This window comes from Corythoichthys intestinalis, chromosome 8, assembly GCF_030265065.1.
Source record: "Corythoichthys intestinalis isolate RoL2023-P3 chromosome 8, ASM3026506v1, whole genome shotgun sequence".
NCBI lineage: Eukaryota > Metazoa > Chordata > Actinopteri > Syngnathiformes > Syngnathidae > Corythoichthys > Corythoichthys intestinalis.
Window position 1 is genome coordinate 7421578 of NC_080402.1, and position 13378 is coordinate 7434955.

Below are 13378 nucleotides of genomic sequence, written 5' to 3' on the forward strand. Positions count from 1 at the left end.
GGTGATGAGTAGTAGACTTGACACTTTAGTGGACCAGCGGCACCAGACAATGGGTCGCCGTCTGGACCAGTACATGTATTTTATGGATTAATTGTCCATTTCCGGGTTCCGTCATGGCGCCGTCTATCACTCGACTGTGCCGCAGCGTGGCTGTCTCGACGTGGCTCGTCTCCTCCCTTTGCTCCGTACACCTGTTGTGCTTGGACTTCACCGTGGCCGAGAAGGAGGAGTGGTACACGGCCTTCGTTAACATCACCTACCTGGACCCGGTGACCGCGAGGCCGCGGAGCGACAAGAGCGAGTGCGGCCGCTACGGCGAGCATTCGCCCAAGAAGGAAGCCCGAGGGCTGGTGTTGGCGCCGTGGTTGCCGCAGGAGCGACAGATGTGCGAGCCGACCGCTCGCTTCCCACCGGCGGCGTCGCGCTCCGATACCGCCTGGGTGGCGCTGGTGGCCGCGGGGAACTGCTCTTACCGGGAAAAGATCCGGAACGCGGCCGGACACAACGCTTCGGCTGTGGTCGTTTACAATATGGGCTCCAGTGGTACCAACGACACTATTACCATGCCCCACTCTGGTGAGAGCAACATTCATAAGCAGTTCTTTTTTTCCCAAGCAGTGCTGCCATTGACGGCGATGGACGTCCAATCCAATGTCACTGGTCGGCTGGCAGCGATCCAGTCAATGGATTGGACGTCCATCGCTGTCAATGGCAACTAAGTAGTTTTTCACATGGTTTCAAGCATCTTAAAGCAGTGTTTAATTCGAGGAAGTTTGTTACGATGAGTTTAAATGGTGTTTGCATGTATAGTGAACACTGGTGCACTTGTAGAAATTTGCGGATTTATTTTTGGAATGTAATCTACGTTATTAGGTAGAAAAATTCACCTATCTGTTGTTTTTGTGGTCATTACATTTAGTGCTGCCATGAGAAATCGACTCATTTGTTGTCAAATGTATTTATTTTTGACATTGTGGACCAAAAGTTTTAAAACAAACAAAAAAACACAACTCATAATTGCTTTAAAACAATAACTCATATATTATGCTGTTTTGGGACTCATTTCATTTAGGGCTGGGGTCCCCAAACGACGGCCCGCGGGCCGGATACGGGCAACATTTGGTCCGGCCCCCTGAACAAAAAAAAAATGGGGATTTTTTTTTTTTTTCCTTTTTTTTCCAATAGTGTTATTTCCTGGCTTTTTTCTGTGAAGTACCCAGAGAAGGTTATTTGGTTATTATCTATTTGATTAATAGTGTTATTATTATTTATTATTATATTTTTATTTTTATTTTATTTACTTTTGTTTCGTGAAGAATCCAGAAAGGGTTGTTTGATTCTGGCTTTCTGAAAAACAATACATTTTTACATTTAGGCACTCCTGCAATTGTCACACCTTTTCCGTTATAAACTGACCCCGGCCCCACATCAGAGAAGGGAAAAGTTATGTGGCCCTCGTAGGAAAAAGTTTGGGGACCCCTGATTTAGGGCATCCATGAAAAATGGACTAATTTGTCATCCAAATGATTGGCGTTATGGACCTAAAAGTTAATAAAATAAAATAATGTATTTAACATAGTTTTTTTATTTAAAAGAAAAAAACAATAATATATATATATATATATATATATATATGTATATAAATGAAAAAAAAATTCTTACTATCACTATTTTATATTAAAAATAAATGCTTTTGTAATATATTTAGATTTTGCAATAAAACATATATTTTAAAGAAACCAATAAGTAAAAAAAACTAAAACTATGGATATATAATAAAATATTAAAAGAATAATTAATTAAAATTAAAATGTAATAAATTAATTAAAAAATATATATATTTAATATATAGATATATATTATAAAATAATATTTAAAAAATATTAGAATAATATTGAAATTTCTTTTTCTTTAATTTTTCACTACTATTACTATTTTAGATTCAAAATAAATTATTTTATAATATATTTCAATTTTTTAAAATATATTTTGTGTTGCAAAAATAAGTTAAAAAAGACTGAATACATTAAACTGATTTATAATAAAATTCAAAATAGTAATTAAAACTGACTTATAATACATTAAATTAAAATTATATTTAATATTAATAAAATAATATTAAAAAATATTTTTTTTTAAATGATAAATATTATTAAATTATTAAAAAATAATATTAAAATAATATTGAAAAATATATATATACATTTATGAAATATACCAGGGTTCACTAAATCCGGACCTCCGTGCCACTTTTCCTGTCGTGTTTTCCATGTCTCCCTCCTCCAACACACCTGAATCAAAATAATCAGGATCATTATCAGGCTTCTGGAGAGGTTGTTGATGACATAATCATTTGATTCAGGTGTGTTAGGGGAGAGGGACGACATGAAAAGTGGCACCGAGGTCCGGATTTAGTGAACCCTGAAATATACCTTTCGTTCGCTAAATATTCCCTTTTTTTTTTTTTTTTTTTTTTTTTTTTTTTAAATTGCATTTGTTTTAGACCATATTATGAAAAAACTAAGTAAAGGGTGAATGGTTTTTATTTTTATTATTTAAAAAAAAAAAAAAAAGAGGGGTGGAACATTTGTATCGTACTAAATAGTAGTATAGTTTGTAAATTACAACAATAAGGTCTTTGCAAGCATCTGCTTTTGCATTAGAAAACAATACAGTCACATAGTTAAATAATCAACTGTCCTCAGCGGAAAGTTTTTAGGTCGACTCATCGCAAAAATAGTCCATCATCAAAAAAATTATTTGCAGTTGTAATTCCATGACAATGTTGGCGTGTGATGATTTCCACAGAAATGTTGGATTTTGAAGCCGTCGCTTCCTCGGTCAAGTTCAGCTGCAAATAAGTCCGGTTTCACCACACGATGCCTTCGGGTCTCTTTGATGAATGGATTCAGCTGGAAACGTTCGTCGCGTTGGAGTATTTTCCCGCCGGTGCTCGTAAATCTTCAATCGTGGCACCGTCCCAAAAAACCCTCCACCTGTATTAAAACAGTTGTGAGCGTTTACATCCAGACGTTTTCCGTTTCCATGAATCAAAGAGCCGGGTGATGTCATCTTTGGCAGACGGACCAGGAAGGCGATGTAGAGTAGGGTGGTCAAATGTACGGTCCGTGTTTTTTTTGCAGCTCATTCATACTGTATACATGTAAAATCACGTTTTTATTTTGACATTGTCACCGTAAAACTGTATTTGTGATTTGATCAAAAGTTTACAGGAAGTAACCCAAAGTGACTCAAAATGAACTAATTGCTTGCCATTGACAATGATAGACGTCCAATTCACTTATGCTGGAAGGACTGGTGTGAATGCTAATATTCTAGCGCCGCAACTGGCGTTTTGGACCCGATGCTAGGCTGCCAAATGAAAGCGGAACGCTTTCTATGCTCGGAGCCAACGCAGCTGGCCTGTAAATAAAGAACTCTGGCATGTCTGGGTTTAACCCTTTCGTGCCAGCGCTGAACATTTTCTCAGTTTCCCAACAATTACAAAGCCGAGGCACGATCGCACGTCCAATTGGTGACGCTCGAGTGACTTTTACGAGATGAAATCTCTTTACCAGATGTGCTCCAGTACCACTCGCTTGTTGTCTGAGAGGTTCAGACGCCACCGGCGGGAGTTGCAATGACTTCACTGAGGTTGCTGCGGGAATACAGTCTGCCGCAACTCTCTTGATGAAACTCCATGAAAAAACAACTGTGTTATTCTCATTGGAAGGCGAGAACTGTGCTTTCTTCAACTAACGTTTTGGCTGCAATTAACGGAGATAGGTGCCCAATCCATGCTCAGCATTCGTTCATTCGCTGCCAGTCCTCTCAGTTCAAATGGATTGGACGTCTATCAGTGATTCTTATTGAAATTCGCAGTGAAAGTTTCTGAGGTGAGAGTTGTGTAGTGTGAATTCAATGCAGGATGATTTTTTTTTACTTGTAATTTTTTTAATTTTTATGAATGGATTATAATTTACAATGAATACAATTTACAACTATTTTAGTTATAGTATTTTTTTGTTATCATTTATTTTCTTTTTTTATATATAATTATTATTAAATGATTATTTTTTAAAAAAGACTGCTTTTTAAAGTAACTATATTTAAAATATTTTAAATTTAAGAAGGAAAACTTTTTTTGTGGTTTTACATTTTCAATAAAAACTAAAAATGAAAAATACTATCTTTGTCAGTAATTATTATTATAATTTTTGCTGAATATGTATTTATTTGCTCGTCTAATTTAATTAAATTAATTTATATTTTATTTATAATTGTATTATCAAAAATATATAAACAAAAACACAAAAAGCTATATTTTTTAGTAAATGTATTTTTAAGTATTTTAATTGAAGGGGAAAAAACAATGTTTTAATTTTTTTAAATTTAAACACAAAACATGTAAATCTGTAAATATTTTTTAAATATATATATTTTTTAAATTTGTACATTTTTTAATAAGAAAGAGTGGAAAAACCTTTTAATTAAATTTTTGGATTTTCCATTAAAAGAGAAAATACATATTATATTAAAATTAGGGCTGTCAAAATTATCGCATTAACGCGCGGTAATTAATTTTTTTAATAAATCACGTTAAAATATTTGACGCAATTAACGCACATGTCCCGCTCAGAAAGTATTCTGCCTTTTGGTAAGTTTTACAGCAAGACTTTTTGTGCTGTACAACAGCGAACTCTTGTGGTCGCTTTGCGACATGGTTTATTGTAGGGCTGCAGCTATCGAATATTTTAGTAATCGAGTAATCGACTGAAAATTCTATCGATTAATCGAGTAATCGGATAAAACAAATATATTTTTAGGTGAAGAGCAATTATAAATATACATGAGAAAACAAGACATTTTATCATTTTCAGTCAATCAATGTCTTTATTTTTGATGTATATTGTTAAAAACAGCCAACAATTGTATCTCAGATGTAACTAGAATTTTAAAAAATGACTAATTCACTGCTTTCACTCAAAAAACCTTTAATCTTATTTTTTAAAAGTATATATATATTATATAATATATATATATATATAAACACACCTAAAAATGCCTTTACGCTTGATAACACACATCACTTAAAAGTTAGGATTTTTCCCCACGTTTTTCAATTAAATATCTACTTGTGTCAAGCCATTTTTAAGTTCTAGTTAAGTTTTAAGTTAGTCTAAACTGTAAGTCCTGATAGGATTTTGAGTTTTTGCACTGTTCAAAATAAATGTATGATACAGGCTGTATTGGAGCACATTAGGGACTAGTGCTACTTGGTGTTTTATCCAGCAATGACTACTGAGCTAAAATTGATAGTTAGCCTTATTGAGTTTTTATTTGACACCCTCATCACTCCACAACGCTATGTTGTGTAAAGCCTGTATGAAAGACACGTTAGCCACGCATCGAAAGCGGTCTTAATTAATTGAAACCTAGCCCTCCGCAATGCTAACGTAAGGTGAGCTAGTAGTGACAGTAACGTTAATCTTATATATTAGCGCTTAACGCTCTTTATTAGCGCTTAGCGCTCTACTGCTTTAAGATGGCGGCTGTTTGCTAACGCTGCCCAGACGCGGCCTAGTCTTTCACTGTGCATCTAGTTCAACATACATGTGATCTCTATGAGACGCACCAGATGCTATCTGTTACCAATGTAGCATTGTGCGGGCTAGTATTTAGCAACGTCGGCGTCGTTTGTGGCGGCTGTCGGCTGCGGTAAGTTTTTTTTTTTTCCCCCCTTCTTCCTCTCCGCACGTGACAGCGCGTTGTCCCGCATTAAAAGTAGTCCTAGCAAAACGTGATGCTTAGAGCTGTCAAAATAAACGATTACTCGAGGTGAATAAAATTACTCGGATCAGTTTTTAAACTCGAGTTACTCGAGTTGCTCGAGTATTCGTTTCAGCTCTAGTTTATTGTTTTCTTTCCGGTTCATTATGGCTGCATGACGTCTCGGGCTGATAATGTTGTGCTTATATGAGCCTTGGACAAGATTTGTCCGTAAGTATGGTTGTTGTAAAGAATGTACATATTATGTTAGTAAGCGAAATGTTATATTTTTTTGTATGAGACGCTTTTTGTTTATGTTTAGTGAACCTGTATAGCGTGCTAAGCTAACGTTGTTGCTAATACAATGCTTGTGTGTTTTTTTTTTTGTAGTTTTACAACGGTCTAAAGAGGACAATGGTTTGAGGCCATTTTATTAATTAATCAGATGAAAAAGGAAGAAGTCTGATTATTAAGGCGTCGTTCACTAGCTGTCTAGCTTTGGAAAAAGTAGATGCTTCGGAGTCAGGACAGCATAGACAGATTTAAATGACAGTAGAGTGAAATGCCCACTACAGTCCTTTTGTACCGTATGTTGAATGTATATATCCATCTTGTGTCTTATCTTTCCATTCCAACAATTTATTTTACAGAATATATATATAATTTACAGAAAAATATGGCATATTTTATAGATGGTTTGAATTGCGATTAATTGCGATTAATTACGATTAATTAATTTTTAAGCTGTAATTAACTTGATTAAAAATTTTAATCGTTTGACAGGCCTAATTAAAATGTATTTAAAGAAATGTTATATATTTATATTAAATTTTATTATTTTTTGTGTTTTTTTTTTATTTTACATTTTAAATAAAAACCAAAAATGAAAATCAATGCAATCTTTGTGTTTTTTTCTTAAAATTTATTTATTTTCCAATTGAATAATTTTATTTAATTCAATTAATGTAATAATTTAAATTTTATTCACTCACAATTTTAGTATTATTAAAAACAAAACAAAAGACAAAAAAAAAAGGCTTTTTTTGAGTGAATGTATTTTCATACATTTCATACATTCCTTAAGTCCTCGATTAATTACTGTTTTTGTAATTAATCAAGATTAGATCTGCTTTTGCTGTGCAAAACAAAATACATGACATACGGTAGTTACATAATATTCATATCCCAACTTTTTTCAGCGCATAGTTTTTTGTTTCCCAAGCACATTTACAGCTAAGATGTTAAGCCCATAGTAATAAAACAGTAATTAATGTGTAATCATGTGTATATATTCGAACTGATCATTTGGCTATAAAAATAATAATTTGTGGACAGCTCAGTTATATCTTCACTCTCTGTAACCTGCCACTATTTTTATATTTTTGCAGGTACAGGTGACATAGTGGCCATCATGATCCCGGAGCACAAAGGTCGGGAAATCATGGCGCTGCTGGAGCAGCAGGTGGCGGTCACAATGCACATCACTGTAGGGACACGCAACCTGCAGAAGTATGTGAGCCGAACATCGGTAGTCTTTGTCTCCATCTCCTTCATCATTCTCATGATAATCTCCCTCGCCTGGCTTGTCTTCTACTATATCCAGAGATTCCGCTATGCTAATGCCCGAGACCGCAACCAGGTATGCTCTCTTTCACTGTTACGAAACACCCGTGTCAGAAATTCCGTTGTCGGCGTAGCGCATTTCCACCCGGTGAGGCCGGAATTAGACCGGTCATCTGTTAACAAAAGCGAGTCGCGAGACGCTATTATATCATCTGCCTGTCATCGGAACATCTGCTGGGCGGCGGACATTGTTTGCTTTTTAATGAAACTGTGACGACTGCAGGGTTTTCGATATGTCACCACCTTTCCTTGATGCCAAAATGTAAAAAAATAAGTCATCAGTTGCCATCGGCGGCAATAGACGTCCAATCCATTTAGACTTGGAGGCCCAGTCAAACTGGATTAGACTAGGGATGTCCTCGATCTGATCATGTGATCGGAAATGAGGACCGATCACGTCATTATCAGAGGATCAGAATTGGGTGAAAAAGATGTTTATTTTTTAATTTTTAAAGCAACACTAGGTAACTTTTCAACCTTTATAAAATACAATGCCCTCCATAATTATTGGCACCCCTGAAAAAAATGTGTTTTTTATAGGGCTGTCAAATTTTTAATCGAGTTAATTACAGCTTAAAAATTAATTAATCGTAATTAATCGCAATTCAAACTGTCTATAAAATATGCCATATTTTTCTGTAAATTATTGTTGGAATGGAAAGATAAGACACAAGATGGATAAATACGTACATTCAACATACGGTACATAAGGACTGTATTTGTTTATTATAGCAATAAATCAACAAGATGGCATTAACATTATTAACATTCTGTTAAAGCGATCCATGGATAGAAAGACTTGTAGTTCTTAAAAGAAAAATGTTAGTACAAGTTATAGAAATTTTATATTAAAACCCCCTTTTAATGTTTTCGTTTTAATAAAATTTGTAAAATTTTCAATCAAAAAATAAACTAGTAGCCCGCCATTGTTGATGTCAATAATTACTTACACAATGCTCATGGGTGCTGAAGCCTATCAAATCAGTCGCACCCAAGCGCCAGCAGAGGGCGGCAAAACTCCATAAAACACAACAAGTGAGCGTTTCACTGAACTGTCATTTAAATCTGTCTGAGAGGGTCATCTGCGTTAATTGCGTCAAATATTTTAACGTGATTAATTAAAAAAATTAATTAACACCCGTTAACGCGATAATTTTGACAGCCCTAGTTTTTTAGCTTCTAATATATATATATATATATATATATATATATATATATTTTTTTTTAAATTCAAATAATATGGGACCTTAATGGAAAAAAGAGCAAAATCCAACCTTCAATACAAGTGCATTCATTCAGTGGGTAAAAAATCCCACATAAAGAAAAAAATATTTGACATCAAATGATGTGTGTCACAATTATTAGCACCCCTGGTGTTAATACTTTGTACAACCCCCTTTTGCCAACAAAACAAGGTCTGGGGACTGAGATGGCCATGGGAGGAGCTTGATTTTGTGTCTGGCGAACCAATTCTCTGTAGATTTGGCCATATGTTTAGGGTCATTGTCTTGCTGAAAGACCCAGTGACGACCCATCTTCAGCTTTCGGGCAACAGATTTTGATTTAAAATGTCCTGGTATTTCAAAGCATTCATGATGCCATGCACCCTAACAAGGTTCCCAGGGCCTTTGGAAGCGAAACAGCCCCACAGCAACACTGATCCACCCCCATACTTCACAGTGGGTATGAGGTGCTTTTCAACATGCGCATCTTTTGTGGCACGCCAGACCCACTTAAGAGTGTTTGTTGCCAAAAAGCTCAATCTTGGTCTCATCTGACCAAAGCACACGGTCCCAGTTGAAGTCTGGGACCGTGTGCTTTGGCAAAATCTGTTGCCCTCTGCCCGAAAGCTGAAGATGGGTTAGGGTTTAGGGTTAGGGCATTAAGAAAAAAAATGAATAAAACTCGGACGAATATATACATTCAACATACAGTACATAAGTACTGTATTTGTTTATTATGACAATAAATCCTCAAGATGGCATTTACATTATTAACTTTCTTTCTGTGAGAGGGATCCATGGATAGAAAGACTTGTAATTCTTAAAGGATAAATGTGACTTGGTATATTGTGACTAAATATTGCCATCTAGTGTATGTGTTGAGCTTTCAGTAAATGATACTGTAGACATTTAACTGTTCTGCCCAAATGCATGATGGGAAGTGCAACCATGACTGTGCGTAGTGGCACCAATTGATATATCTTCTCTGCGTTGGGAAGTAACATAGGGTGTTAAGGAAAAGATCAACCACTACCGTTCTTCCCCACATTGCTTCCCACAATATTTCTAATTGTCGAGAGAGGGATTTTAAGGCTTTAGCCAATTAAAAAGAGGCTCCAAAGACTGCCAAAATTCTCTCTACTCATTTTACGCTGCCTGTTAGCTCTCTATATATATAGGTAAAACGCCGCCATTATAGATTGGGCGTGTCAATGCATGAGTGGGTCGTACAGCGCATGCTTTAATTGCATTAAATATTTTAACGTGATTAATTAAAAAAAATTAATTACCGCCGTTTACGCGATAAATTTGATAACCCTACTTTAAGCCAAAACTAAAGACTCTGGATGAATGTAAGACATTTTGTCTGTAACGTTAAATACATTTAGAAAATATATATTAAAAAAAGGCATGTCCGATATTTTTTTGCCGATTCTGATACTTTGAAAATGACGTGATCGGACCCGATCGATCGGGAAATCTTTAATTAGCACTGATTTTCTCAGGGGTACAAATACTTATGAACCCCAGTAAATTACAAATAAATTATTGAAAAATGATACAATGTGACTTCCAGATTTTTTTAGATTGTCTGTATAAGTGGAAATGCATCTATGATTGAAATTTCAGACCTCTACCTATTTTCTAAAAGAGTGAACTTGCAAAATCACAAGGGGTGCAAATACTTCTGCTCCTCATTGTAGTTTATTAATATGACAATACATTCGGAAAAAAAACTACTACTAGTGATGAACTCATTGAAATTCGTAGTTCGTGAGTGCGTATTTGAGGTCCATCTTGAGTCGGGTAGTCTGCGGTTGGAAACTAGATCTTGAAAAGTACATTATTTCTAAATACTCACCAATACTGTATCGTAATACAGTGATGCCTTCGCCTACAACTTGACTTTGTTGCGTCGTCATATTCATTACACAAAACGGCAAAGTGTCTATTATACTAAACTCAATGATCTAGGTAAAAAGTGATGTTCCCCGAATCTATTAGACCTCGACGCGTCCCACTTAAGATGTGTTGTGTTACGGCCCGCAGAGACGCTTAGGGGACGCTGCCAAAAAAGCCATCAGCAAGCTTCCAGTACGCACCATTAAGAAAGGAGACAAGGTATGCAGCAGTTAGGCGGTATTGTTTATTGCAATGACATCATTGACGTGGTGACATTTTGAATTCAGGAGGCTGAGCGCGACTTCGACAGCTGCGCCGTGTGCATCGAGGCTTATAAGACTAATGATGTCGTCCGGGTGTTGCCGTGCAGGTGGGGTTTTCGTCACAATAAGCTCTAGTTTGTTGTTGATAAATGATTGGAATAGGGAGTGTTTTTTTTTTTTTTTTCTTCCAGGCATGTATTCCATAAGCATTGCGTGGACCCCTGGCTGCACGACCATCAGACGTGTCCCATGTGTAAAATGAATATACTCAAGGCTTTGGGAATCTTGGTGAGTTCACTCATGTGTGGAGCTTTGATAGTTTTAATTTCATGGCAGCAAATGTGTTTTGTCCACAAGATGGCACTCATGCTCTTTGGATGGGTGGTGTTTCATTTCTCTAGATTTTTCGAGTCTGAATTTGATGATTATCTCGCCAGCTAGCCATCATTTAGCTCTCGCTCTCTCTCGCTAGCTAGCCCTCATCTACGGTATACATGGTGTTAAATGGTGTTATACTTACAGTGCCTTGCAAAAGTATTCGGCCCCCTTGAATCTTGCAACCTTTCGCCACATTTCAGGCTTCAAACATAAAGATATGAAATTTAATTTTTTTGTCAAGAATCAACAACAAGTGGGACACAATCTTGAAGTGGAACAACATTTATTGGATAATTTAAACTTTTTTAACAAATAAAAAACTGAAAAGTGGGGCGTGCAATATCATTCGGCCCCTTTACTTTCAGTGCAGCAAACTCACTCCAGAAGTTCAATGAGGATCTCTGAATGATCCAATGTTGTCCTAAATGACCGATGATAATAAATAGAATCCACTTATGTGTAATCAAGTCTCCGTATAAATGCACCTGCTCTGTGATAGTCTCAGGGTTCTGTTTAAAGTGCAGAGAGCATTATGAAAACCAAGGAACACACCAGGCAGGTCTGAGGTACTGTTGTGGAGAAGTTTAAAGCCGGATTTGGATACAAAAAGATTTCCCAAGCTTTAAACATCTCAAGGAGCACTGTGCAAGCCATCATATTGAAATGGAAGGAGCATCAGACCACTGCAAATCTAGCAAGACCCGGCCGTCCTTCCAAACTTTCTTCTCAAACAAGGAGAAAACTGATCAGAGATGCAGCCAAGAGGCCCATGATCACTCTGGATGAACTGCAGAGATCTACAGCTGAGGTGGGAGAGTCTGTCCATAGGACAACAATCAGTCGTACACTGCACAAATCTGGCCTTTATGGAAGAGTGGCAAGAAGAAAGCCATTCCTCAAAGATATCCATAAAAAGTCTCGTTTAAAGTTTGCCACAAGCCACCTGGGAGACACACCAAACATGTGGAAGAAGGTGCTCTGGTCAGATGAAACCAAAATTGAACTTTTTGGCCACAATGCAAAACGATATGTTTGGCGTAAAAGCAACACAGCTCATCACCCTGAACACACCATCCCCACTGTCAAACATGGTGGTGGCAGCATCATGGTTTGGGCCTGCTTTTCTTCAGCAGGGACAGGGAAGATGGTTGAAATTGACGGGAAGATGGATGCAGCCAAATACAGGAACATTCTGGAAGAAAACCTGTTGGTATCTGCACAAGACCTGAGACTGGGACGGAGATTTATCTTCCAACAGGACAATGATCCAAAACATAAAGCCAAATCTACAATGGAATGGTTCAAAAATAAACGTATCCAGGTGTTAGAATGGCCAAGTCAAAGTCCAGACCTGAATCCAATCGAGAATCTGTGGAAAGAGCTGAAGACTGCTGTTCACAAACACTCTCCATCCAACCTCACTGAGCTCGAGCTGTTTTGCAAGGAAGAATGGGCAAGAATGTCAGTCTCTCGATGTGCAAAAGTGATAGAAACATACCCCAAGTGACTTGCAGCTGTAATTGGAGCAAAAGGTGGCGCTACAAAGTATTAACGCAAGGGGGGCGAATAATATTGCACGCCCCACTTTTCAGTTTTTTATTTGTTAAAAAAGTTTAAATTATCCAATAAATTTTGTTCCACTTCACGATTGTGTCCCACTTGTTGTTGATTCTTGACAAAAAATTAAAATTTTATATCTTTATGTTTGAAGCCTGAAATGTGGTGAAAGGTTGCAAGGTTCAAGGGGGCCGAATACTTTTGCAAGGCACTGTATATAGCGCTTTTCCACCTTTAGAGGCGCTCAAAGCGCTTTACACTATCTCGCCATCCACCTACTGGTGACGCAGCACCAGGAGCAACGTGGGGTTCAGTATCTTGCCCAAGGACACTTAGGCGAGTTCATCAGGGCGGAGAATTGAACCCACAACCTCTGTGTTGGGGGACAACTACTCTACCACTGAGCCACGCTACCCCATATATCTCACGCTCTTGCTAGCTAGCCATCATCTATATCTTGCGCTCTCGCTAGCTAGCCATCATCTATCACTCTCTCGCTAGCTAGCCATCATCTATCACTCTCTCGCTAGCTAGCCATCATCATCTATCTCACGCTAGCTAGCCATCATCTAGCTCCCACTCTGTCTCGCTAGCTAGCCATCATCATCTATCTCACGCTAGCTAGCCATCATCTAGCTCCCACTCTGTCTCGCTAGCTAGCCA

The 13378-nt window shown here is 37.1% G+C and overlaps 1 protein-coding gene and 1 long non-coding RNA gene across 2 annotated transcripts in view; one reads left to right on the forward strand and one right to left on the reverse strand.

Moving 5' to 3' along the window:
* The window catches only part of LOC130919832 (RING finger protein 150-like), a 23802-nt gene continuing 10424 nt past the window's right edge, over positions 1-13378 (forward strand). Inside the window, exons 1-5 of the mRNA XM_057842417.1 lie at positions 1-576; positions 7158-7408; positions 10665-10736; positions 10805-10887; positions 10972-11068. Coding sequence (XP_057698400.1) covers positions 114-576; positions 7158-7408; positions 10665-10736; positions 10805-10887; positions 10972-11068 — 966 coding nt within the window. The 5' untranslated portion in view covers positions 1-113. The remainder of the gene's footprint in view (positions 577-7157; positions 7409-10664; positions 10737-10804; positions 10888-10971; positions 11069-13378) is intronic.
* Positions 2489-13378, reverse strand: part of LOC130919835 (uncharacterized) — a 26901-nt gene continuing 16011 nt past the window's right edge. The window contains exon 2 of the long non-coding RNA XR_009064020.1: positions 2489-2996. This is a non-coding gene — a long non-coding RNA (uncharacterized LOC130919835). The remainder of the gene's footprint in view (positions 2997-13378) is intronic.